This window comes from Truncatella angustata (genome assembly GCF_020726525.1).
Source record: "Truncatella angustata strain MPI-SDFR-AT-0073 chromosome Unknown BKA67scaffold_2, whole genome shotgun sequence".
NCBI classification, from domain to species: Eukaryota; Fungi; Ascomycota; class Sordariomycetes; order Amphisphaeriales; family Sporocadaceae; genus Truncatella; species Truncatella angustata.
Window position 1 is genome coordinate 1,451,768 of NW_025763382.1, and position 21,552 is coordinate 1,473,319.

General features: G+C 51.0%; 5 protein-coding genes across 5 annotated transcripts; 3 read left to right on the forward strand and 2 right to left on the reverse strand.

The window, feature by feature from the left end:
- Positions 1 to 2,985: 2,985 nt before the first annotated feature.
- On the reverse strand, positions 2,986 to 3,389 carry BKA67DRAFT_552538 (uncharacterized protein). The gene has a single exon (XM_046101851.1). It carries the CDS (start codon positions 3,185 to 3,187, stop codon positions 3,014 to 3,016), a length of 174 nt encoding a protein of 57 aa, XP_045960870.1. The 5' UTR covers positions 3,188 to 3,389; the 3' UTR covers positions 2,986 to 3,013.
- A 3,184-nt stretch (positions 3,390 to 6,573) lies between these two features.
- BKA67DRAFT_552544 (rab-GTPase-TBC domain-containing protein) lies at positions 6,574 to 10,322 on the forward strand. The gene has a single exon (XM_046101852.1). The coding sequence runs from the start codon at positions 6,796 to 6,798 to the stop codon at positions 10,063 to 10,065; it is 3,270 nt and encodes a 1,089-aa protein (XP_045960871.1). The 5' UTR covers positions 6,574 to 6,795; the 3' UTR covers positions 10,066 to 10,322.
- A 1,829-nt stretch (positions 10,323 to 12,151) lies between these two features.
- On the reverse strand, positions 12,152 to 14,035 carry BKA67DRAFT_672363 (uncharacterized protein; the record flags this gene model as incomplete). Its single annotated transcript, XM_046108716.1, has 8 exons — positions 12,152 to 12,751; positions 12,849 to 13,044; positions 13,085 to 13,204; positions 13,236 to 13,279; positions 13,391 to 13,521; positions 13,663 to 13,797; positions 13,847 to 13,889; positions 13,923 to 14,035. 8 exons carry the CDS (start codon positions 14,033 to 14,035, stop codon positions 12,652 to 12,654), a joined length of 882 nt encoding a protein of 293 aa, XP_045960872.1. The 3' UTR covers positions 12,152 to 12,651.
- Positions 14,036 to 17,277: 3,242 nt separating this feature from the next.
- Positions 17,278 to 18,239, forward strand: BKA67DRAFT_531900 (uncharacterized protein; the record flags this gene model as incomplete). Its single annotated transcript, XM_046099449.1, has 4 exons — positions 17,278 to 17,619; positions 17,695 to 17,706; positions 17,803 to 17,988; positions 18,135 to 18,239. 4 exons carry the CDS (start codon positions 17,278 to 17,280, stop codon positions 18,237 to 18,239), a joined length of 645 nt encoding a protein of 214 aa, XP_045960873.1.
- A 1,387-nt stretch (positions 18,240 to 19,626) lies between these two features.
- Positions 19,627 to 21,175, forward strand: BKA67DRAFT_531901 (uncharacterized protein; the record flags this gene model as incomplete). The annotated part of the gene is made up of 2 exons (XM_046099450.1): positions 19,627 to 20,668; positions 20,724 to 21,175. The coding sequence occupies 2 exons, from the start codon at positions 19,627 to 19,629 to the stop codon at positions 21,173 to 21,175; spliced, it is 1,494 nt and encodes a 497-aa protein (XP_045960874.1).
- Between the last annotated feature and the right edge of the window lie 377 nt (positions 21,176 to 21,552).

The window sequence follows — 21,552 nt, forward strand, 5'->3', positions numbered from 1 at the left end:
AGCCCGAGGCTTATTCGGCAGAAGCCTCACTTATTCCAAACACACCTTTCCATGTGGATCGAAGCCATCTTCTTTTCTCATCTTGGCCTGCATACAATGTATTATCCAATGTACAGCGACTGTGGGACGAGGATGAAATCCATGTCTTGCAAGCCGCATCTGGAGATTTGAGCACTCTGATGAAGACCATTGCGGAGACTCCCAATGGTTCGAAGGCCAAGCTGTACTTGACATTGAATGACAGAGAGTTCATTGTTTGTGCCAGAAACCTGATCACATTGCTCATATGCATGTATGGCGCCAATGAGCATATCGTTACGACCGCTGAAGTCGTCACCCATCTCACATACTCAGCGTTTCTTCCTGATTGGGTACTTCGAGCGATCGAGGTAGCGGCTCTTCCGACCTTAACCGGCCTAGCACACTCGGTTATGGATCCCAATACTGACCATGAAACTTTGGTTCATATCAAGCTCCCGTTTGGTCAAAATAAGGACAAGATACTTGAAATCGTTTTGTCTCCAGCTACTATACTCGGAGCCGCAGCTTTGGTTAGTGGCGACGGGTATCTTCGACAATCTGCGGCGAGCGCTAAAGCAGCGCAGGATAGGGTTCGCCAAAACCCGAACACTATAGAGATTGGAAAGTCAAAGCCTGAGCACAAGACTGCAAAAGTGTGGTTTGCACAGTTCTGCCTGGGCACATTGATTCCAATCTCGGGAGTGGCCACTGAGTTTGGGAATCCGAATCCAACGATGTTTGTGGAAGGTCAGTGGGTCGACATGGGTGCTCAGCCCGTCCATGGCTGTGACATCGCAGAGCTCGACACTGTGAAATGCCATGCAGGCACCAATGACCTGTATGGTAGACTTTTCTATCATACACGCGGCCTTGTTGCGAAATTCATAAAGAACCTCCTCACCGGCGACAAAGTAAAATGTATTAAGATCATGCAACATGATTTTGAGACTACAAGCCCGGTTGTACTTCAGAAGGAGTACAGCTTGATTGACTTGACTAACCTCGATAAGACCATGAGGGTCAAGGGCTTTGTGGACATGGTGAAGGCATTCAGCAGCAGGCTGGTGGATCTTCCCAAAGCCAGGTTGGTGTATCGCTACCGGCTGGAAGAAAGCAATGTTGCACTTGCTGAACAAATCACAAATGCGTCGGCTGGACTTGGAGGCAGATCTACTCCGGTATTCGTAAGTACGGCAGTTCTTTCTGGAAGGCAGAGGAACTTAAAAGGGAACTTCCCAAATGAACTTCCCCCCTTGCTATAGGATTCCCCAGTTGGAGCATGACGAACTGACAATTTCTTTATTATAGCATAACGGAAAGTGGTCAACGTACACGTCGCCGCCACAGTTTATGCATTGGGAGTCTCAGAGTCTTGAGGTTGGTTTGAGCGCCGGTGAAGAGGGGATGAACACATCTCCAGGTTCACGCTCTCCTGGTGTAGTGGCCACCTCAACTAACTCGAATAATATTGATCAAGGGTCGAGTAAGCAGTCGTCTCCTGATGCTGCGCCCAGCAACGCCGCGTTTGTTTCCACGACAGCCACGACAGCTCAAGCTACCGCTTCAGCTTCCGGCCAGCAACGTGAAGACAACAACGTTTCTGGAACCCGCGTCCACCAAACATCTTTAAACACAGCTCAAAGTCATAACGAAATTCGTGCTGAGGCTTCAGATGAACATCCCTTGACTCCAGTAGCTGATACAGCAGTTTTACTTGCTTCTGAAACCAGTATCGATACCACAAGCTCTTCTGAGGTAAGCTTCGCATGCATTTGTCTCACTAGGCGCCACTTTGGTATGCCAGATACTGATTTTCCTTTTTGCTTTGTTGCCAGGTTCTCAAAGCCACCATGTCATATCACTCGGGCCCTAACAACCAGCCCGAGGATGTCTTCATCCCGGCTGGGGCTTACATACCTCCGCATGTTCAAGCTCAGCAGCAGCAGCAAACCAACCCGGCTAAGCGCCGCCGCACCGTAGCCTACCCCTCCAATCATACCTGGACTGCGCAGGTTTCTCGCCAATATCCCATGGATGGCAATGGTGAGAACTACCCAGGGCACCCTGCCTACTACTTATGATCATGATGCTGACAAAAGTTTGTTGATGCAGGCGGCGCTTATGACCCCACGCAGGATGAGGCGAACCTTACAGCATATGCTCCTCCTCCTAGCCTTGTTTCCATAGCCACGGGCAAGACGACTAAGTCCACCAAGGCAAAGGGCTCTCAAACTCCTACTTCAAACACTGCTCAGGCTTTCGGTCCCGCTTCGGGTTCAGATGTTCCAGCTACTGCTTGTGGTGCCACTGATCAGCAGGTTCAACATTGCACCGCTGGCCCCAGTAAGAATAAGAAGAAGAACCAGAAGAAGACGATGAAGAGGAGAGCTGCCGCCAAGGTTGCTAAGGCTGTCGACAGTAACGCAGATGACATCGCTGAGAGTAACACCGACGACATCGCCATCACCAGCACCGACGACACTATCACCAGCGTCAACACTAACACCAACAGATTCGACTCCCTCAAAGAACAGAATAGTCAGCCTACAGCGACTACCAATCTCTCTTCTGACTCTACCATTAAGCCGCCTATTGATACAGTATATTTGACAGGCAAGGTGATGGATTCAGTGAGCCAGACTGATACCTCCATCAAGACCAGAACTCACACTCTTATCCCCGAGGCTACCGCTATCAAGACAGAACTTGACACGTCCCAGGCAGATATTAGCAATCCAAAGATAGTGGTCAACAATCCTACTATCAAGCCTACTACAAGGCCCAATCAGGCTACAGACACGACAGTCAAGACTAGAATTCACCATCTTGCTCCCCAAGCTGAGCCTTCTGAGATCAAAGTTGGCACTTCTCTTGCAAAGAATGTCTTTTTCAAGTTTGGAGATCTGGCTTACAATGTGGAGCTCCGATACGCAGCTCCTGTCATAGGCACTCCCATTGAGAACGACCAAACCCGAGCTCTCAAGGCCCAGGTTCAAGATGTCAAGGCCAAGACACAAGATATCAAACCCAATGCTGAAGGTGTTATTGCTAAGGCTACAGATGTCAATGCGAAGCCCCAAGTAGCTACTGCTAAGCGTAATTCAAAGGTTAAGGGCAAGGCAAAGGCGGACACCAGCAGCGATGATGTCCAGAACGAGACTGGCATGAATAGTAACAATGAAAGATTCTCGACTAGTACAGGACAAAGCGGTGAGCGACTGCGTCACATGACCGATAAGTCACGAGAGGACAAAGCCAAGGCAGAGAACAAAACTGTGAAGTCAGCCAGCGGACCTGGCCAGACTGGAAATGCCGGGGCTAAGCATAACGGTACTACGACAACCGAAGTTCAAAAGACACAGACAAGCAGGGCTGTAAAGTGTACTAGCAACATTGGCAAGAACCACCAGAACGGAAAGGAGCCCGAGGAACGTCTGGATACCCGCACTGTCACGACTGGCGCCACAGAGCAATGGAATACTGTCGGCAAATATAGCCGTGCTGCTTTGGATAACACTTCAAGCCTTACCCCAATCAATCCTGGTTTGAACCGGACAGCAAAGGCAAATTTATCGACTGCCAGTCAACCTGGTGCCTTGCTCAAGGTAGAAGCATCAAACAGCAAGCCGGTCATCGCACCTTCAGCTGAAGCCTCAACTAGCAAGTCTTCATCCGACAAAAACTTTCATGCCAAACCTACAAACGAGAGTGTGGAGGTAGTAGAGTTGGAGAAGAAAGGCGAAACTGCCGCCAAGGTTGCCAAGAACAATGCGACGGGCAAAGACAGAAACAAGGGCAAGGGAAGGAGCAAGGCTCTCGCTAAGAGGGAGGTTCAGGACACAGATTTCAGCACTGCTCTTAAGGGTAATGGTTCTGACGATAAAACGACTCAGAGTACACACCGCAAGGGCCGCATCAACTTGATAACTACAAGCGCAAAGAATACTGTCATTGACGACGTGCCTGACCACACATCAAACGCGGCCAGGATCGCGAGCGGCAGCAGCCAAACCGATATTACCGACCCAAAGGACGTTGTTTTGGTCAGTGAGACAACCCCAAATGTTCAAGGCACTGGTACTGAAGCGGCCACCCCCCCGGCTCTCAGCGCCGCCCAACCAGCCAATCTTCCTGCTATTAACGCCGGCTTGATGGCCAGGGGGGCGCCTATCATTGTCAACGGGTCTAATAACTCGATGGCTAAGTACGCTGCTCGAAACAAGAAGGCTCAGCACGCCCGTGACGCATTCTCGGCCCTTATTCAAACTGTCCCTGGTGGCAGTAGCTCGAAAGATCAGGGCCCAGCTGTCAAGAAAGACGATTTAGCAACCAAGGCTAGCGGCTCAGTATCTTCGAAGTCTACTGACTTAGCTATTAGAAAGCTCGAGCTTTCTAATAAGAGTGATACTTTTGTCAAGGAACGTGTTCCCGAGACGGAGGCGGCGAGTGCCGAGGCGGTTGGTGTTGAAAGTGTTACCAAGAAAGGCGATGGAATTGGCAAAGACGAGTTGGCCACCATAGCCAATATCACCGATGAAGATAACAGTGCAGAGAACTCTGGACCGACCACTACAGACGCCACCAAGCTGAATAAGAATGGTAGAACAGTCAAAAAGGTTAATGCGAACGACGAGTTAGTTGTCAAGACTACCACCACAGTGCAGGCAGGCCAGGTTTTCACTGACGACTCAGCTGTTCTGGATGATACTATCATTAACCTCGGTCACATTGTTGGTGTCGCCAAGCAGGGCGTGCCTTATAACATCATACCTATGGAGGATTCAAAGGAGAATGCGGATGCGTCAGTCAACGCAAAGGGCGATAAGTTAGAGGACAAGGAAGTTGCTGCTGATGGCCCAGCCATCAAGAATGAATACATTATCCAGGACGACTCGAGCATGAAGGACACTCCCAAGCAGGGTGCTCCTACACAGGGTGCTCCCAGATCTCAAGTCGACTTAGTGGAAGGTGCTGATACCGAGGCCTTCGAGATTCCCTTCAAGATGGGCGCCCACGACGGCATGAAGCACCCCGTCTCAACCAACGAGAAGCCCATCTACGCTCGTAGTGGTGCAAAGATCAAGCCCGGCTGCTGCCTGGGTGATCTGTCAGCACTTGAGAAGGATACGGCCAGAACTTGGGAGGAGACTGTAGGCAAAGTCCCCATGCGTGCCGTTCCTTGAAGTACCGAGGAGAAAGCCGTGACTGATGAGACGCCCAGTCTCCGAGGTCTCAAGTACCTCCCCAACAAGGAGAGAAAGAGCTACTTCTACGATGAGAAGGGTAATGAGCGACCGATCAAGAGAGGTTGAAGGTGCTTTTTGAAAGGGAAGGGGAAGTGGAAGGAATTCTGGGATGGTGTTTCTGGATTGATCTCTTGGGAGTTTGGTCTGGAACAATATCGATATTCTGAGAAATCTGATACCTGGAAAGAAGTGTGTTTTGTCATTTGGAAACCTAGTTTCGGATGGGTCTTCACCCATCTAACGATACCCCAATAGCGACGAAAGGGCCAAGGAGTACGAAGGAGCATATTCGCCATAGCGGAGGGAAAAAAGAAGAAAAAAGAAAGAAAGAAAGTTGTTGCAGCATGGACTAGGTTAACCTAGTTGTGTAGCGATACTGATCAGGCCAGGCCATAATAAACGACATGAACAGACAAAATTATTCTCTTGTGATTTTGTGACTCGACTAGATACATAACAAGGAATGGCAATGACCTGCCCATCGAGTGGACTGGCAAATGTGCAAAGTTAGGCAATGCTACAACCTGGCATGGGTGCCTTATTTGCGGCAGGAGTATTTGCCATATTCAGGAGGCACTCTCAATAGCGAGCATGTGCTCTTCGGCCGAAATTGGGCATGCTAGTGTTGAAAACGGCAATAAGCAAAGAGGGTTGGGCAGCAGTGGGCGAACAAACGGCCAATCTTGGGGAGATCAGCATTTCGGTTTTGTTTTCGGGCGCTCCGTCTCAGTGGAAATACGCTCGCTCACTTTGGAGGATGGTCAGGAGTACAGAGTACGTAGATAAAAGAGGAATGCTCGTGAACTCTGTGGTAAGGATTCGGGTCTTTCCAAATTCCTGGAAAGAAGATTGTGAAACATGACAGACGGCACGGTCCAAATCGGGCCAAACAAGAGAGCGTTCCAGGTGATGATGTCGTACAAGTACACAGAAGTGTGGGTTTGCTGTACCATACCCTGGGATAGTTAGTTCCAACTCCGACTTTGGACGTGGTTCTAAATTAGACGTCATCTCAGCTCGAGAGGGCGAGATGGTTGGCGTTGGTGTTGGCGTAGGCGTTGGCGTAGGCGTTGGCGTTGGCGCAGGCCGAACCGCACAAAGCTGCACAAGATGCACGTAATTGACATCTAAGCACAAGTACGGATCCATGTCTAAGTTTAATTACTGTAACCAAGTATGCAAGCAAGTTATGTAAGTTGGCTAACCTAGCTCCCTTGTGTACTGCATTGAAACCCCCTTGCCCAGCAGTCCCCTAGCTAGCCCCCAAAGCCTCTGGCCAAAGCCTCAAGCCCGGGCCCTGCACGGCTACTAACGTGGCACTCCCGCAGGCGGGCTACTGCTATGGGGTCACATCACCAGCATTTCCATCACCAAAAACATGACGATTTAATTTTCACCACCTCTCCCCCATTCTTTGTTTCTCTCCCCCTGCCAGACACAAATACCGAGCGCCATGCCATAACACGGAGAATACACCAGGCACTTATTTAGGGACAGCAATGTTCCAGGGTCTCGCACATGCGACGAGATGGACCCTGAATCATCTTCGTCTTCATCCGTCATGCCGCTACAACGCTCCACCTCACAACTCTCGACGGCTTCGGCCAGGAGTGCGAGTGCCAGTGTGAGAGGGCAAACGTTGCGCGCGAGGTCGAGACAGAGGGCGAAGCTGACCTCACAGCCCTCGAGTTCGGCCTCGTCCATCGCAGCATCCGACAAGTCATTGACCTCCTTTCCGTCCTTCTCACCCGAGTCCCCTCGCGAATCTGCGTCAGGCCCCTTCTTTGAGTCCTTCGAGGCGACCACAAGCGGCAGAACACCAGGTCCTGAGAAGCGGAAGATCTCGAATCCGCAATCTATCAATTCTATTGTGGATAGTCTGACGTCCTCCAACACCCCAAAGACGCCCAGAAATGCACTGTTCGAGGATACGCCCATCTCCACCAACAAAATACCAGGCACGCTGCATCTCGCCGACGACGATCACATACAGCGTCTCATCATGCGCCATGGTGCCCCAAACCTCGTCCGCCAGCTTGCCGAAGACCTCGCACAACGAGATGCCCAGATCGCAAACCTTAGGCGGAAGGCCGACGAGAGAGAAAGGGCACTCAGAAGGATAATCCTAGAGTGCGGGTTGTCGAATCTGGATCTCGAGAAGAGGCTGCGCGAGGTTGAAGCAGAACTTAAAGCTCAAGATCGATCCAAGAGAGCTGGCCTGTCTGACATGATGAGCGATGCCATGCACGACACAGTAACACACGGCGACTTGCTGCTCGGCAGAAAAGACGATACCATCAGAGCGAGGAGCATTTCCGCATCAAAAGACAATGATGGGAAGGCCCCTTACAGTGTGCGCGGCTGGAAGGACTGGCTCATGGGAACTGGCACGAGCAAGAGAAACAGCCGAGCCAGTAGCATCAACGGTGATACATCCAGGACGGCTGTTACCCGCGCCCAAACCGGGGATCGTCGACCCACAATCAAGGACGACCTCTTCACGCCGCCTGATGCGGAATCTGTCAAAAGCTCAAGCAGAGCCTCGAGCATCTATTCGGGGCAGGCGGGGAGGAAACCGTCTGCGTCTCTGGCTAGCATGGCCTTGCAACTCGTCGCTGGGAAAGCTACAGGCCGCGATGGCGATTCTATCAGAGGGAGATCGGACTCTGCTGGCCGCGGCATTGGTGGTTCTTTGAGGACAGCTTCGGCTGCTAGTGTGAGGACGAATGCCTCTAGCCGCGCTGTTTCCATCCAGGTTGGCCCAAAGGCTCTCATGGCCATGCGACGTGCAACACCAGCACCGTCCAACGGCAGCATAAGAAGTCGTCCTCAGGAGAGGTGGGACATTGGTGATACGGGCCCGCCAAGTCCCGACGCTACTCGCCCCGATAACTCCGGTCCCGTAGAGATGGACACTATTCTCTCGCCGGAAAACCAGCCGCCAATATTTACACATGTCTACAACAACTACCCTGGCTCGGAGTTTCTGACGGACTCTTTTGGTTTCATCTTCGATCAGCGCAGAAGAAAACGGCAAAAGGAGGCAGCCCAGGTGGTGTTGCAGATGAAAAGAGGCAGCCGCACTGAGATGCTGACGGGCAAGTCAACGATATCACCAAATCTTCTCGAGGATGATGTCAGATCTTTAGGAAGCATCGAGAGGCCCGACAGTCCTTTCTCAACCGAGGAACCTGTTGAAAGACCCAAGAGATGGCAGGACTATCTCAAAATTGCGACTTTCCCCACTGAGCTGCTTTCTCATACTCCTTCCATGACTGCCTCTGCTCTCGAGGTGCATGCTGGGGGCGATGCGCAACCTTCACCAGGTCTGATGTTGTCTGAAGAGCGTGGCTTCTTACCTCCAGCGAGCACAACCGCTGCTGTCAATGACGAGACAGCTAAGCCCACAGAGGATGCGTCGCCAACCGCAGCAGTCCTGGAGGACACGGAGCCAGTAAAACTCCTACTTGATCAACTCAACGATGTTCACAACGCATTACAACGGGACAAGACTTTCAAGTGGAACGAATTTATGCGCAAGGTTAGACTCGACCGCAGACGCGAAGGTGAAGCCGCTGCCGCCGCCGCCGCTGCAGCAGCCGAGGCCCGGTATCAACAGGCTCCTCTCATGCTTCCAGAAGCCAAGTTAGCTGATGGAGAGCTTATTGGTATTGCCGATCTCGGAGTCAAGGGTAAAGTTGGGAGGAACAAATGGATTGAGTTCCGTAATTTGGTCCTGGGCGGCATTCCCGTTACGCTTCGGCCAAAGGTTTGGTCTGAAGGCTGCGGCGCGATCTTTAAGAAAATACCTGGGTATTACGCTGGTTTAGTGTCCAAAGGTGTTGAAGGCCTAGATCCTGCGACTGTGACGGATATTGACAGGGATATTGATCGAACGCTTCGAGACAACATCTTCTTCCTCCGTGGTCCTGGAGTCCAAAAGCTTCACGAGGTGCTAGTTGCCTATGCCCGGCGCAATCCAAACGTTGGCTACTGTCAAGGCATGAATCTCATTGCTGCCAATCTGCTTCTAATAATGCCCTCAGCGGAAGAGGCATTCTGGATCTTGACTTGCATGGTTGAGAAGATGTTGCCTGAGGGCTATTTTGACCATTCTCTCATTGCTTCCCGTGCTGACCAGCAGGTATTGCGGCAGTATGTGGCTCAGGTACTACCGAAATTATCACAACATCTCGAGGCCATGTGTATTGACCTCGAGACGCTGACCTTCCAGTGGTTTCTGAGCATCTTCACAGACTGTCTCTCCGCCGAAGCACTATTCAGGGTTTGGGACGTTGTCCTCTGCACCGGCGACGGCAGCACTTTTCTATTTCAAGTCGCGCTGGCATTATTGAAGCTCAACGAGCGCCAGTTATTGGCTTGTCCCTCGCCAAGTGAGATTTATACCTACATCAACCGTCAGATGACGAATCATGCCATCAGTATTGACGGGTTGATCCAAGCCTCCGAGGGACTGCGCAGGGAGGTTAAACGGGAGGATGTAGAGACTAGGAGAGAGAAAGCTATCGAGGCAGAAAAGCAACTGATGAAGGAGCGCGAGGAGCAGAGGGAAGCTAGGTTGTCCACGAAGACTGCGAGCGCCCCAGCTCTTGTCACACGGGAGAGCGCGAGCGCCGTGCCGAGCCCGAGTCCCAGTCCAATGCTAAAGCAGGGCGAAGATAACAGCAGCATGGCGAGCTTATCTATCGCGGACTTACGAGAGCTGGACGCGCAGCGCGAGTTGATGGTTCGCACGCCGATACCTGTCGAGGAAGAGGTCGGGCTGGGGTTGGGATGAGAGGCAGTTGATCATGATTGCCTTAAAAGTATGGACCATCTCAGATTCGACCACGAGAGGAAAGATTTGGAAGATTCAAGACAACTCAACACAAACCAATTTGGTAGGAACGGGATGGGTTAGGTGTTTTTCTAGACTGGATCATATTCATATCCTTGATACCCCCCACACGGCAATGATATTTTTCTCGAGCATACAAATGGAGTACACTTAGCGTTGGTAGAAATGTCATCATATTCCCAATAACCACGTTCCGCCACTCTCGTAGTAGTCTTGGGCAAGGGGAGTCTTTTTCTTCTTATTTTTTCTCTTGTTTTTGAAATGGTTTTTTTCCCCTTTCTCCCTCCCAGTAATTTCCGATCTTAGGGTTCTTGATATGATAGCATAGATAGAGATGCGGTTCGCCGAGTGTGTGCCTCATACAGCGTGTTGTTGATAACGGAATTCCAAGGTTAGTAGGAACCACCGGAACGTGTGTCTTCGCTATGTATCATGAGCCTCTGGTGGACGACGACTTGACAGCTGCGTCGAGAACCCCCCCCCCCCCTTTAAGAGTTAAGAGAGAGAACGCAAGGTCGCTGTTTGGAGTATCCACCCAGAGTACCTTTGAACGCGTCCCGATGAGCTAGGTAAGATGATTTGTTGCTCGGGGTATATATGTGTCTAGTGACACTCAGCTGTAGTTGTTTGGTTTTTGTACATACATGATCATCATCAGCAGCAACAGCAACATGGTGGAACTTGGTCAATGTGTCGTTTCTCCACGCCCGTAGGCCGACAGCGGGAAATGCCATAGAAATCTCATTTTGCATCTCACATTTCGTCTGCCATGTCGAAGCCCCCATCCCCCGTCGCTTCTTCCCACGACGATGCATTCCGAGTAATCCCCCTCCCTTCAGGAAGCTCGAGACGGAGCAGCACTGATACAATAGACAAAGCCAGATGTGGCCGCGTATTCCATAACAGACTATGCCCATCATTAACGCGTAAAGGATGCCATCCCCAGCATGAGCCGACAACTTGACAGTCACGTTAGTGGCGATAACCATCGTCAATGAATGGTTACCTGTTTGACTACGCAGCCATATTTGACTATATTCATCCTACGCCTAAGATAAGTGTAATTGCGCAAATTCGAGGGTCCCTCTCGATGGCACGTGCAAAGGTGATAATTTCTATAGCCTCATACATATCCATAAAGGACAAGATGACTGGTGACCGAAGAGACGAATCCTACGGCATACAACTGGAGGTTTAGAGACTGTGCAACGAGTCAATGCTGTTATTTCCAGTTCAATCACATCCCGCTTCGATGGCAGGGCTACAGAAGGCAGAAAAGTAATCTGTAGGCAGTCCAGTATTACCTATCCTTTCATGTCATCCAATCAATATTCAGGGCTCCCAGCAGCGATCCCAGCGTGCTGCAAGCGCCATTCACTGCCCGTCACCAAGACTGAAATCTCTGAGCACCGGCACACGTCCCTGAATGGGAGATCTTGCAGTCCAGGATGGCTCCCGCGCGAGAATAGAGTGCGGGCGAACACAAAGCGCGATCTGGCTGGAGCGAAGCAACCGCCTCCTTAGTATACCTAAGGAAAAGGTACCATTGTGTCGCAAACACTTGTTGCAGGTAATTCTCGCGCCAAACGAAAAACAACTTCAAAGAACAAACCTGCGTCATGAATCAAAGAGCACAACGCTGGGCAGGCTTCATCGCGAGCGTCTTCCCTGGCCTGGCGCCATGACCCGCCCAGAACACCAGCTTCAGCCGTACGGTAAAGCCGATCAACGAACTGCTCGAAATGGTAAACAAGAGGTGGTGCGACTTCGCCATCGCGAGTTGTGGCTTTTCTGCGCGCGAGCTTTCAGCTTTCAAGGGAGACGACAGCAGTCGTCCCATCCCCCTGCAGGAACAAGTTTTGACTTTCGGGACCCCTGGCCTCGATCAGACGTCGACGGCCTCGCTAACCGCAGGGGACCTAAAGGACTTCACATGCTCGCCAAACGACACGGCCGGGTGGGTGCTCCAGAGTAGCCTTTTGATCCAATTGCGGAAATCGTACGCATGTGCAAGCCGGCATCCAGCGCCATGGTTCTAAGAGAGAACAAATTTTTCTTTCTTTTCAGCCCAGCACTATCAACGAGCTTGACCATACTCGGGTGGGAGGGGACACATGGGTTGTTTTGCCGAAGCGAAATGCCAAATCCGTCCAAGTCCCCATCGTGGTTCCCTGTTCTGAAGAAGGAGCGCGGTGGAAAAAGAAAGAAAAATAACATCAAATCTTGGATCCTTGAACATTCTGGAAGAGCAGGGAGCCACATCGCGTCCTCCCCCCTACTGACGCGAACCCGCTAGATTAGTAGGCTAGACTAGTCGATAGATTTCCCGGCTCTCTCTTGGAGTTGCCGTCTTTTCCAGCGCATCGGAATCGGGCCCCACGAACCCCCCCCAGCGCCGATCAAACTGTCGAACCAAGGTAGGAATCCCTGTAGCGCATCAAAATTGTGGCATTGAAGGAATGTGCTGGGTGCTTTTCAGCCGGATTGGTTCATTAAAATAGTCATAATCTGAGGTAATTGTGGTAATTACAGCAAGATGACTGAGAAAAGTAATGAAACGAGTTCCGAGCTTGCATGAGTTAATTCGACCGATACCATGTCATTGGGCTGAGCTGGGGCGGGGTACCTGGCATTTCCAGGCCAATCTTTTTTACCTTTGATGAAAGGGGGCCGCCGCATTTCTCGTTTCCAAAGAGGCAACGACCCGGGAGTACAGTACATACAGTAGCGGGAGTCCTGGTTGATTTGGACTGCTTTGAATCGAGGAAAAGCCTTGCGCGTCAAAGGCTTCTGAGGTGGGCAAGGGTTCAGATGAGCGACATCTGCATGGCGTAAGCGAGCCGAGAGGGACTGCAGAAGAGAACGCGATCGTGGCAATCGTGGCTTTGACAAGGCATGTCATGGGCCCGTCCACTCTTACTGCATTTGAACAACCAAATCGCAGGTTACACACACATACAAGTGGGTGCCTTGACGCGAGATGTGTATGGAGTCCAGCTACGAATCCATATGTAGCCTATGAAGATAATATACGCAATCTTTAGTGCTGGGATGTTCGTTGGGTGCCAGTCATTTGTGGCTATACAATATTCCACAAGAGGACCACATACAAGCAAGGTCATCAGGAATCCAGCAGATGGCCATCAGCACGCGACTGTGTTACGGTCTAGTTTGCTAGCGATACTAAATCTTGACTTGATGGAGAAAAGAGTCGACTCGGATGATCCACCCGGTTGCTAAAAAATGAATATGTTTTGATCCTTACCACAGTAGAGGCCAAGTCTTACGATTTACGCTGGTGTCCGAGCTGTACGTGGAATACTCTTCGTACCATGACTTTGGCCATAGATTCCAAGGTCGACTGCCACTCCCATCCGTGAGCATCGTGACACTTGCCTGTAATAGATTGGCACATCGGAACAGACAAAGTTGTGCAGGAGGCAGAATAAGCTTCGCAAACGCTGCAACCGGGCCGGAAGTGACGTGGGAGAGTTCAAGTAAACGCTAGACTAGGACCCTCTCGAGTGGTGCCTTTACCATATACTGGGGTACGAAGCTGATGCTCCAAAGTTGCCATTCAAGCCGCTTGCCTTCAGGATCAAAACCAACTATGCCAAAGGCTGAGAGCCAGGAATGGACAACGGTCGCATCAACTCGGGCGTACACAATAGCCTACCAGCAAGCATATGATTCTAGATCGACTAATGCTCAAGCATATTACCATCTCAAAAGACTCGGTCTGTATGAATTGGCATTGTGCTGTACTAATAGTCATCATTCCAATTTATCAAACACACTGGACAGGTGCCAGCAGGTAGTCTACATGGCCGCTGAGCTTGGTAACTCTGATAAGTTCGTTACGCATCATGAAATAGTTGTAGTAAACATGTCGACCCCACAACCCTGTCATGCCTGCGGTTGTCCGGTTACAGAACACTATGCATTATTCGGCGGCTTGCCATTTCCTGTGCTGCTTCGGAAGTCCGTGGTCTTTCGACATTCATTATTCTGTATGTTAACGGAGAATACTTGTCCTACGTCTCCAGACTTGCTGGCAAGGGCCTCGAGAAAGACTAGGTCCGATTTAAAAGATTGCTTGGAAGCTTCTCGCTAGCTCATATTGGAAGATCTCGCGATCCTTAGGTTACGAGGCAAACTCCACCATTCGCTGTGGACATACTGCGACAATTGTAAGGTGCAGATTCGCATGTGTCGGCGAGTCGGTAGATGGCACTAAGGTTATTAGCCTGGCGCTGTATTAGTGCTTCCGCGTGCTTGAAGATGTCAGCCAGTCACGGCTTCGTTCCCATCATGCACTCACGACGGTCGAAGAGCCTACGCTAGGAGCCGGGGTTACCTCATGATTATACAGTGAGTCCTGAGCTGCGGGGTCCAATAACGTTGGGACGACATCCAAGGAGTGAGAGTGGTGGCGGCTGGTCCAGTATAGAGATGGTCCTCATTGCAGAGCAAGTTGCTCAAGACTCATAGCACTGGACTGTCTGGAAGTCGCTGTAAAGAATATGGCTTCATGGCCTCCCAGAAGATTTCGCCGAGGTTGTCGGCAGTAGTTGGCGTCGACGAAATTGGATCTGATGGTGCCAGGACGCCTGCAGTTGGACTCGTAGTGATCAATCCATGGACTCAATTTCGTTGCAGCAGCAGCAATGCAGAACAGGGTCTGGTGGGAGATGTTGTCCAGGTTAATAATTTGTTTCCAAGACTGGCTGGTGACACGTGACCCGCAATCTGACATTGGCCTTGCAGTGTTTCACATTGACAGCTACAGATAGAAAGTTTTGATTAGATGCGCTCATGGTTGGGCTTCCACGCGTTTACGACGGATCCGTCGACGCACGATCTATCTCGTCGATAGGGCCACATATCTCGACGCAACGTGCCAAGTCAGCTCGAGAAATTATTTGCGTATCACCAAAGTCTTCCTGCCGTGCATTGGCCCGAAATGAAGCAGGCCCAGAAGCCTGGCCACGATCCCTGATCTGAAGCTGACATTGCGTGCAGTGGGCTGGGATGGGTGTGAGTGCTAAGGTAGGGCAGCGGATGTTCTTCCTGGTAAGCTGGTGGGCCGAACGCGAGGTAGAGAGATCCTTGGTACCGGATGTGTTGTTTCAGATTTTCTCTATTGGGCAAGTCGCATACTGAAAGTCGCAAGCCCGCCGCGCCACAGAGCCACAGCTGGTTGCACTACCACGAGAGCCACGTAGTTTATACGTAAAACTAATCTCGTTCTGGCAACGTGAGAGGCAGACTGGCAGACTGGCACCAATTCGAGTTCGGAATGGGGGAGGGCTTATTCTGGGCGACCGGTTTTGCAAGGGGGGTGGCAGAGGGGCTCCTGGTGGTTGTTGAGTCTGACCTTGGGGCCATGCCATGACCGACAAGGATTAAATCGAAGCAGTTCGCGCGAGTGGTCAGCTACCGCAGAAGATGCAACACGTCCAACGTGATTGGTCCAATGCCATCTGATCTTCCCTGTTCGGGCACGTTGGTGTTATTCGTAGGAATTTAGGGTAATTCAGTAAACCTATCAACTACGTGGAAATTAATTGTGGAATGCCCGATATCATCGTCAACATCAGACGGATAGAACCAAAATAGACTTTTCCATCAACGCTTTTGGTCAAATAGACTGCCTATCGTAGAGGAGGATCAGCACGATCAAGCTTTTGTGAGCTCCAGAGGTCGGCTAGTTGGGACAAGGGTCCAACGTTACGGCCTGGTGCCTTCGAAAGCTCGTGATCCAGCACCGCACCGCGCAACCTCGGTGTCAAATTCCTGCCATGCAAAAGCTAATGCGGCTTTCCTGCCAGAGCATAACCTTCTTCTTTCCAGATAGATTCGCCGACGACCATATTATCTAACAGGCCGACGCCTCTCGGCGTCCAGTATACTAGTACACTATCTTAGTCCGATGAGTAGAATAGAAATCGGCGGTCGGCAACAGGAAATCCCGTTCACGATGCTGCCATGAGATTTCGAGGGCTGTTCATATCCCCGTTCTTCCATTCTGACCTTATCGTGTGCCGCTGGTCATGTACTCCCTACAATACATGACGTGAGAGGCATCGTGGAGCTTCCAATAATCCTTGACTACCGAATTGGGACGGTTGAGAGAACCCGAAATTGGCTGTGCTGCTGCCATGCAGGTCCAAGCAGCAAAATGTCTCACTGGAGACGGAGCATGGTTGAGCCAAAGAAACAACTGTGAACAAGCATACAAAAAAGCCGCAGGAATATATTAATCACGTACGCACACTTCTCAATACGGTCGTTCAATTTCGCGAGAGGCCTTCGTCTAATAAGCGCCAAATTGTCCTAAGGTGACATGATATCCACATTTGTTGATGCTTCCGGATCGACGTTGGCGATGAACGGGTTCGGTACATCCAAGGTCACTACTTGCGGAGAAGTAGAACACTGTCACTCATGTGTAGAATATGTATTTTTACAATGTAGGTGTTTTACGGACCGACATGAGCCTCGATGAAGCTGTTGCGCATGATTGGGTACTTCGCTATCGGCAACGGGAGTTACGAAGCAGCGCCTTTCGAAGATATCGTCATACGCCAATGCTTACTAATTAGAGGACCAAATTGGGGTTAGAAACGGGTGGAAGTGATGAGGCGGCATCGTGATTCTTAAAGTGGTTGTCGTATCAGGTTGCACCGAAGTGTTAGGATGCTGTTGTTAAGCCCCTCATCACCAGCCCCTCTCCCAGAAACGTCTTACACATATGCCCGGGAGATCATGTTTCTAGTCTAGTTTCCAATCTGGGGCCCAAACGTGTAGGCCACGGCCACTCATAGTCAGTTACATGCAAGCGCGTGTCACTGCAAAACCACACTGATGAGGTTGCCATAACGATTTCACGTTGCAGCTCTCTGTTTTGATTCAAGTTCTACTTAAAGTACACACTGGCGCTGATTCGTCTGGCACCCTGGTAGAACTTAAACCGCCTGTTCGCCAAGTTCCAGCGCTCAATTTGGATATATGAGAGCCGAACTATAACAGATTTGGTCCTTCATAACTCGAATTAGACATTCCCAATTTCACGACCCCTGCTCCGGTATATTGGTCATGACCTTGTACGGATATACCTGACCTAGTGGAATTGTGGCACGAAACTCATCAATGCAGACTCCGGCCGTCGGTCCCGACCAGGGCATTTTCTCCTTGAATCCCATCCGCGGTCAGGGCACATTCCAGGAGGGCCGTCTGAACTTTCCTAGAGATAATTTCGGAAACTTGTTCATGATCCCAGCTTCCTGTGTCTCTCCTTGTATCAATCTCCTGTTGTTCCCACGGGAGTTCGCCGGCATTGCGAGCGGTAGAAGTATTCGTCGTGGTAAACGCCCCTCACGGTACCACATAGCGGCGGTCACTCACGATGCTCTGGGAAATAAACATGCTGGGCCAACCAACTTAGCGGAGACGCGCAAAAGCAGGCCTGGTGCATGCGAGATGGGAGATACAGTACGGTAGCCCCCATCTCAAGACATCTCTCAACCTCTCACCCTGAGAATTTACGAATTTTGCTGAGCTTAGCAGCGGGCAATCCCTGTAAGTAAGCCACTGCCCCGCCATGAGTCGTTTTTCTAGTCGGGCAGTGTGTGCGACTGTCGTCGAATCTGTTAACCTCGCACACACCGTTAATAGCGCTCCGCTGCCCGCCCTCCACTTGGTACCCACCTCTATAGCTTGGTGCGCACTGCACCAGATTGTTGCGCAATACAAGTACAGACAGACCAGGACCAAGCAAAGCACTTGCACTCAGGCTCTCGATGGGGTCATTCGAATGCATATGCAGAGCAGCTGCACAAGTTGCCCTTGGCTTTGCACTGCGTACGTCGACATCGGACTCCCAGGCAATTAAATAGGTACTGGCGAAGCCACCAAAGGTAATCAATCGTACTCGGTGCCTTGCCGAGTCAAGCTTATCTATCTACCTACACTTTGTGTAGAGCGAGCCACTGTACTGTAGCATATAGTACACACTTAGCGACATGCGCCGGAGTTCTAACGTTTACCTTGAATTATCTTCCTCCCTTGCCTGTCTAAAAAGGTCCCCCGTCTGGTCAGCAGCCGAGGACTGACATTTCTACAGTTCATCTGACTGGATTCTGCAATTTCTCTTAAATTCTTCTGCCACTCCATACCCACTTTGTTTTCGTTCATTTGGACTTCCCCCTCTCCCGTACGTCGTGTTCACGTCAGTCTTCTTCTATCTGGGAAACCTACTTCGAATAATCTTACTAGTGAACACCCCCCACATTCGTTTTAACACCTGCTATGACTTCGCGGTCTTGAGGGATCGACCCTGCAGGTTAGAAATTCCCCGGCCTATGCGAGTCTCTGCCCATTCAGAAAGTCTGCTAGTGGTAAGCCGCCCGGGCTTGACACACCATCTCCACGCAGGTCGAGACTCTGACGAACCCTGGAGGCCGGTTATCATCCTGGAACCCTGATTGCAGATGGGCACAAGGGCCTAGCTGATTTACTCGCTTCAGACGTTTCGACGGACCATTACAGCCTTGTCGTTGCCGTGGCGTGAAAAGAAAGCCATCCCCTCTCTCTCGAGGGCACTTTTGTTTTTACTAAATCTCGAGCCACACTTATTGTGTCGTCCCCCAGCGCCTCACTTGCTAGTCTTGTGTGTTTCGACTAGCTAGCGTTCCATCACTCCTCTTATACTCAGAAAGCCTAACCTGTCTGGGCCACGCACTCTTTTCTAGGGGAATACTCTCGCTTTCTGTTGATCAAGATCTAATAAAGACGAGCAAGCACATACCTGGACTACGCTCTTGGTTACCCTTACCCTCTTATTTCTCCAACCCTGATCATAATTGCACACGGCCCTTGTATTATTTTTTTCTGATACGCACTGTTTCTAAATGAAATAAGCCAGGCACATTATATTCTCCACATCCCACAGGACAACTTCGACTTTCCGCTTTGGGCATTGCCTAAAACGGTCACAAGTGCCAGAAACTACTGTCTATCACAAATTACCGTCCTTTCCAAGAATTGCTGGGTTCGTCTCTTCCGCGGTTGTCGAGTATTATTGCTTCTAGTGAGAGGCAGACCTCGCTTATAATCTGAGGTACCTCGAACGGGGCCTTTCGCCGATCCTTCCAACGCCTATACCCTACGCAGTACTTACAGCTGTATCCGACCTACTGCCCCATTCGATTCCTTAGATCTTATTACATACATATGTACGCGGCAGCAACAATCAGATGAGGCTGGGCTTTGTAACCCACAAATCCCACAAGCCCCGCTTGCTTCCTTTCCTCTTTTTACTGAGCTGGCCGCCCTCTCCAGCTTCTTCATCCAAAGGTTATTATTCCTCTATACCCAAATATATCTTGCTTTTCATTATGGCATTTCTTCATTCTCTTCGGGTGTAACTTTTTTTCTTTCCTTTTCCCCCCCTATTTTACAAATGTCCAAAAGCTTACGCGCCATTATACCACCGGCATAATGCTCACGTTGAAACAGCCAGTACATTACGGGTACCGTACCGTCTATGATCTACCGACACCTCCTTCAACATCACGACCATCACCCCCCGTGACTATACAGGAAATTCCTCAAAACGTCTTACCGCCACCTCCCGCCAGAAACAGCCCATCTTGCCAGGAAATGTCAGCACCTCATCGTGGTTTGCCTCTACCGGCAGCCATGACTCTACCACAACCTAATCCCCCTCCCCCAGGTCATGCTCCAGGACCTGGCCATGGACCCGTTCCAGTATCACACCCACACCCACATGCGCAACCGCCACCGCCCTCGCTGCCGCCCTCCCAAAGTCATTCTCTTGGCATATTGCCAGCAGCACCTCAATGGCAAGGGCAGGGTGCAGAGGAATCCATGAGGACGTGGCTGGTAGCGAAAACGGAGGAGGAGAGGAGAAGACAAGAAGAAGAAAAGACCAGACAAGAGGGTTTGCGACTGGAACAACGGAAGCTCGAATACGATATGCTTCGAACGTCCTTAGATCGCGGTATCCCGCCGCCTATGGTTCCGGTTGTGTTTGCTGGGATGAGCGGTGGGATTCTTCCCCAGGCAGCCTTGGAGTGGGCGCAACAGTATTTGACGCCACAGCATGGCCACCAACAACAGCTTCTCCCGGCCCAAGGACCTTTTTCGCCCGAAGACAGGAGAGGTTCGCAGTCGTACGGGCCCTATGCTGGTTCCGTTGGCGTGCCTTCGACGCCAGGCTCGGGACCTGGACCGCAGAGTGGATTCGTGCCGTATCAAGGTCCAGGCTCGCCGACTAGAGCCAGAGCACATACGATGTCGGTCGCTGGAGCCGTCGGCAGACCCCTCGGGAGTTCTCTGCCACGTTTGGCCACTGGGGAGATGATCACAGGGCCAGCCGGAATCCAATCTCACACGCAAACCATGGGACAACACCAGCAATCAAGCTCGCAGCAAGAAACGCAGTCTCCTAGCATTTATTTCCACCATTGGCAACCCCCTACTTCCCAGGCAGTTTCCGCACAACCTGGGACACCTTCTGGTTCGTCAAAAAGCAAAAAAGGGATGTGATAATTCCGACGCTAATGGTGCGATAGTCGACTCGCCGAAGAAACGAAAAGCCACAGGGCCACAGCAGGCAGCGCCTCCTCCGAGTACACATATGAGTAGAAGGTCGCCCCCTTTCGGTCATTCAGCAGGCTCATCGACGCTCTCAAATCCGCCGCCCGGTCGCCGTCGTGGGCATTCACGGCAAAGAAGCGACCTCTCTTCGTATAGGTCAACAGGCCGTGGACGGGGAGATAGCTTCGGCCCCAGCCGAGCATTGTCACCCGGCTTGGGCACGCCACGTGAGGGTGTGCCATTTGAGCAATCCATACAAGGACGTACCAATGCCCACTCGGTATCGTCATTGCTATCGTCTGATCAGCCGTCGCCCCGGTTTGGCCCGGAAAGAGGAGGACATGAAGGATCCGAACGAAGACCGTCGCCACCGTCATCTGACGAGAGAAGGCGTGGACCAGCACGTCTTGAACGAGACAATGAATGAACCACGAATTAAACGATTGGCAGCTTTAACATCATTCAAAACATTCAGTTTACATGGCAATCTTGGAAAGGGGCTCGGCGAGCCCTCGACTAGCGCGCCAATTTATTATTTTCCACAACTGAGAGCCCAAAGGTTCTCCCTAAACATTTTGCTCGGGCCGGCACTCTTACTCATTTCTATAGACGGCTGCGGCTGCAAACTACCTACCTTTCGACACTGGAGCATTTATTTTGGGATTATGATTGGGTGATTTCATTTACTTCGTCTTCTGTAACTATCTTACTTTGTATAAACTAGCCGACTGCATATGTTTCTGGACTTCACACTGGGTTAAAAGCATATTGGGCTGGGACTCGCTCATAAGGGAGAAGGGCAAG

What these genes read in the sequence shown, in the direction of transcription:
- BKA67DRAFT_552544 (XM_046101852.1), top strand. Translation starts at nt 6,796, where the DNA reads ATGGACCCTGAATCATCTTCGTCTTCATCCGTCATGCCGCTACAACGC.
- BKA67DRAFT_552538 (XM_046101851.1), bottom strand. Translation starts at nt 3,187, where the DNA reads ATGCCAGTCTCGTTCTGGACATCATCGCTGCTGGTGTCCGCCTTTGCC.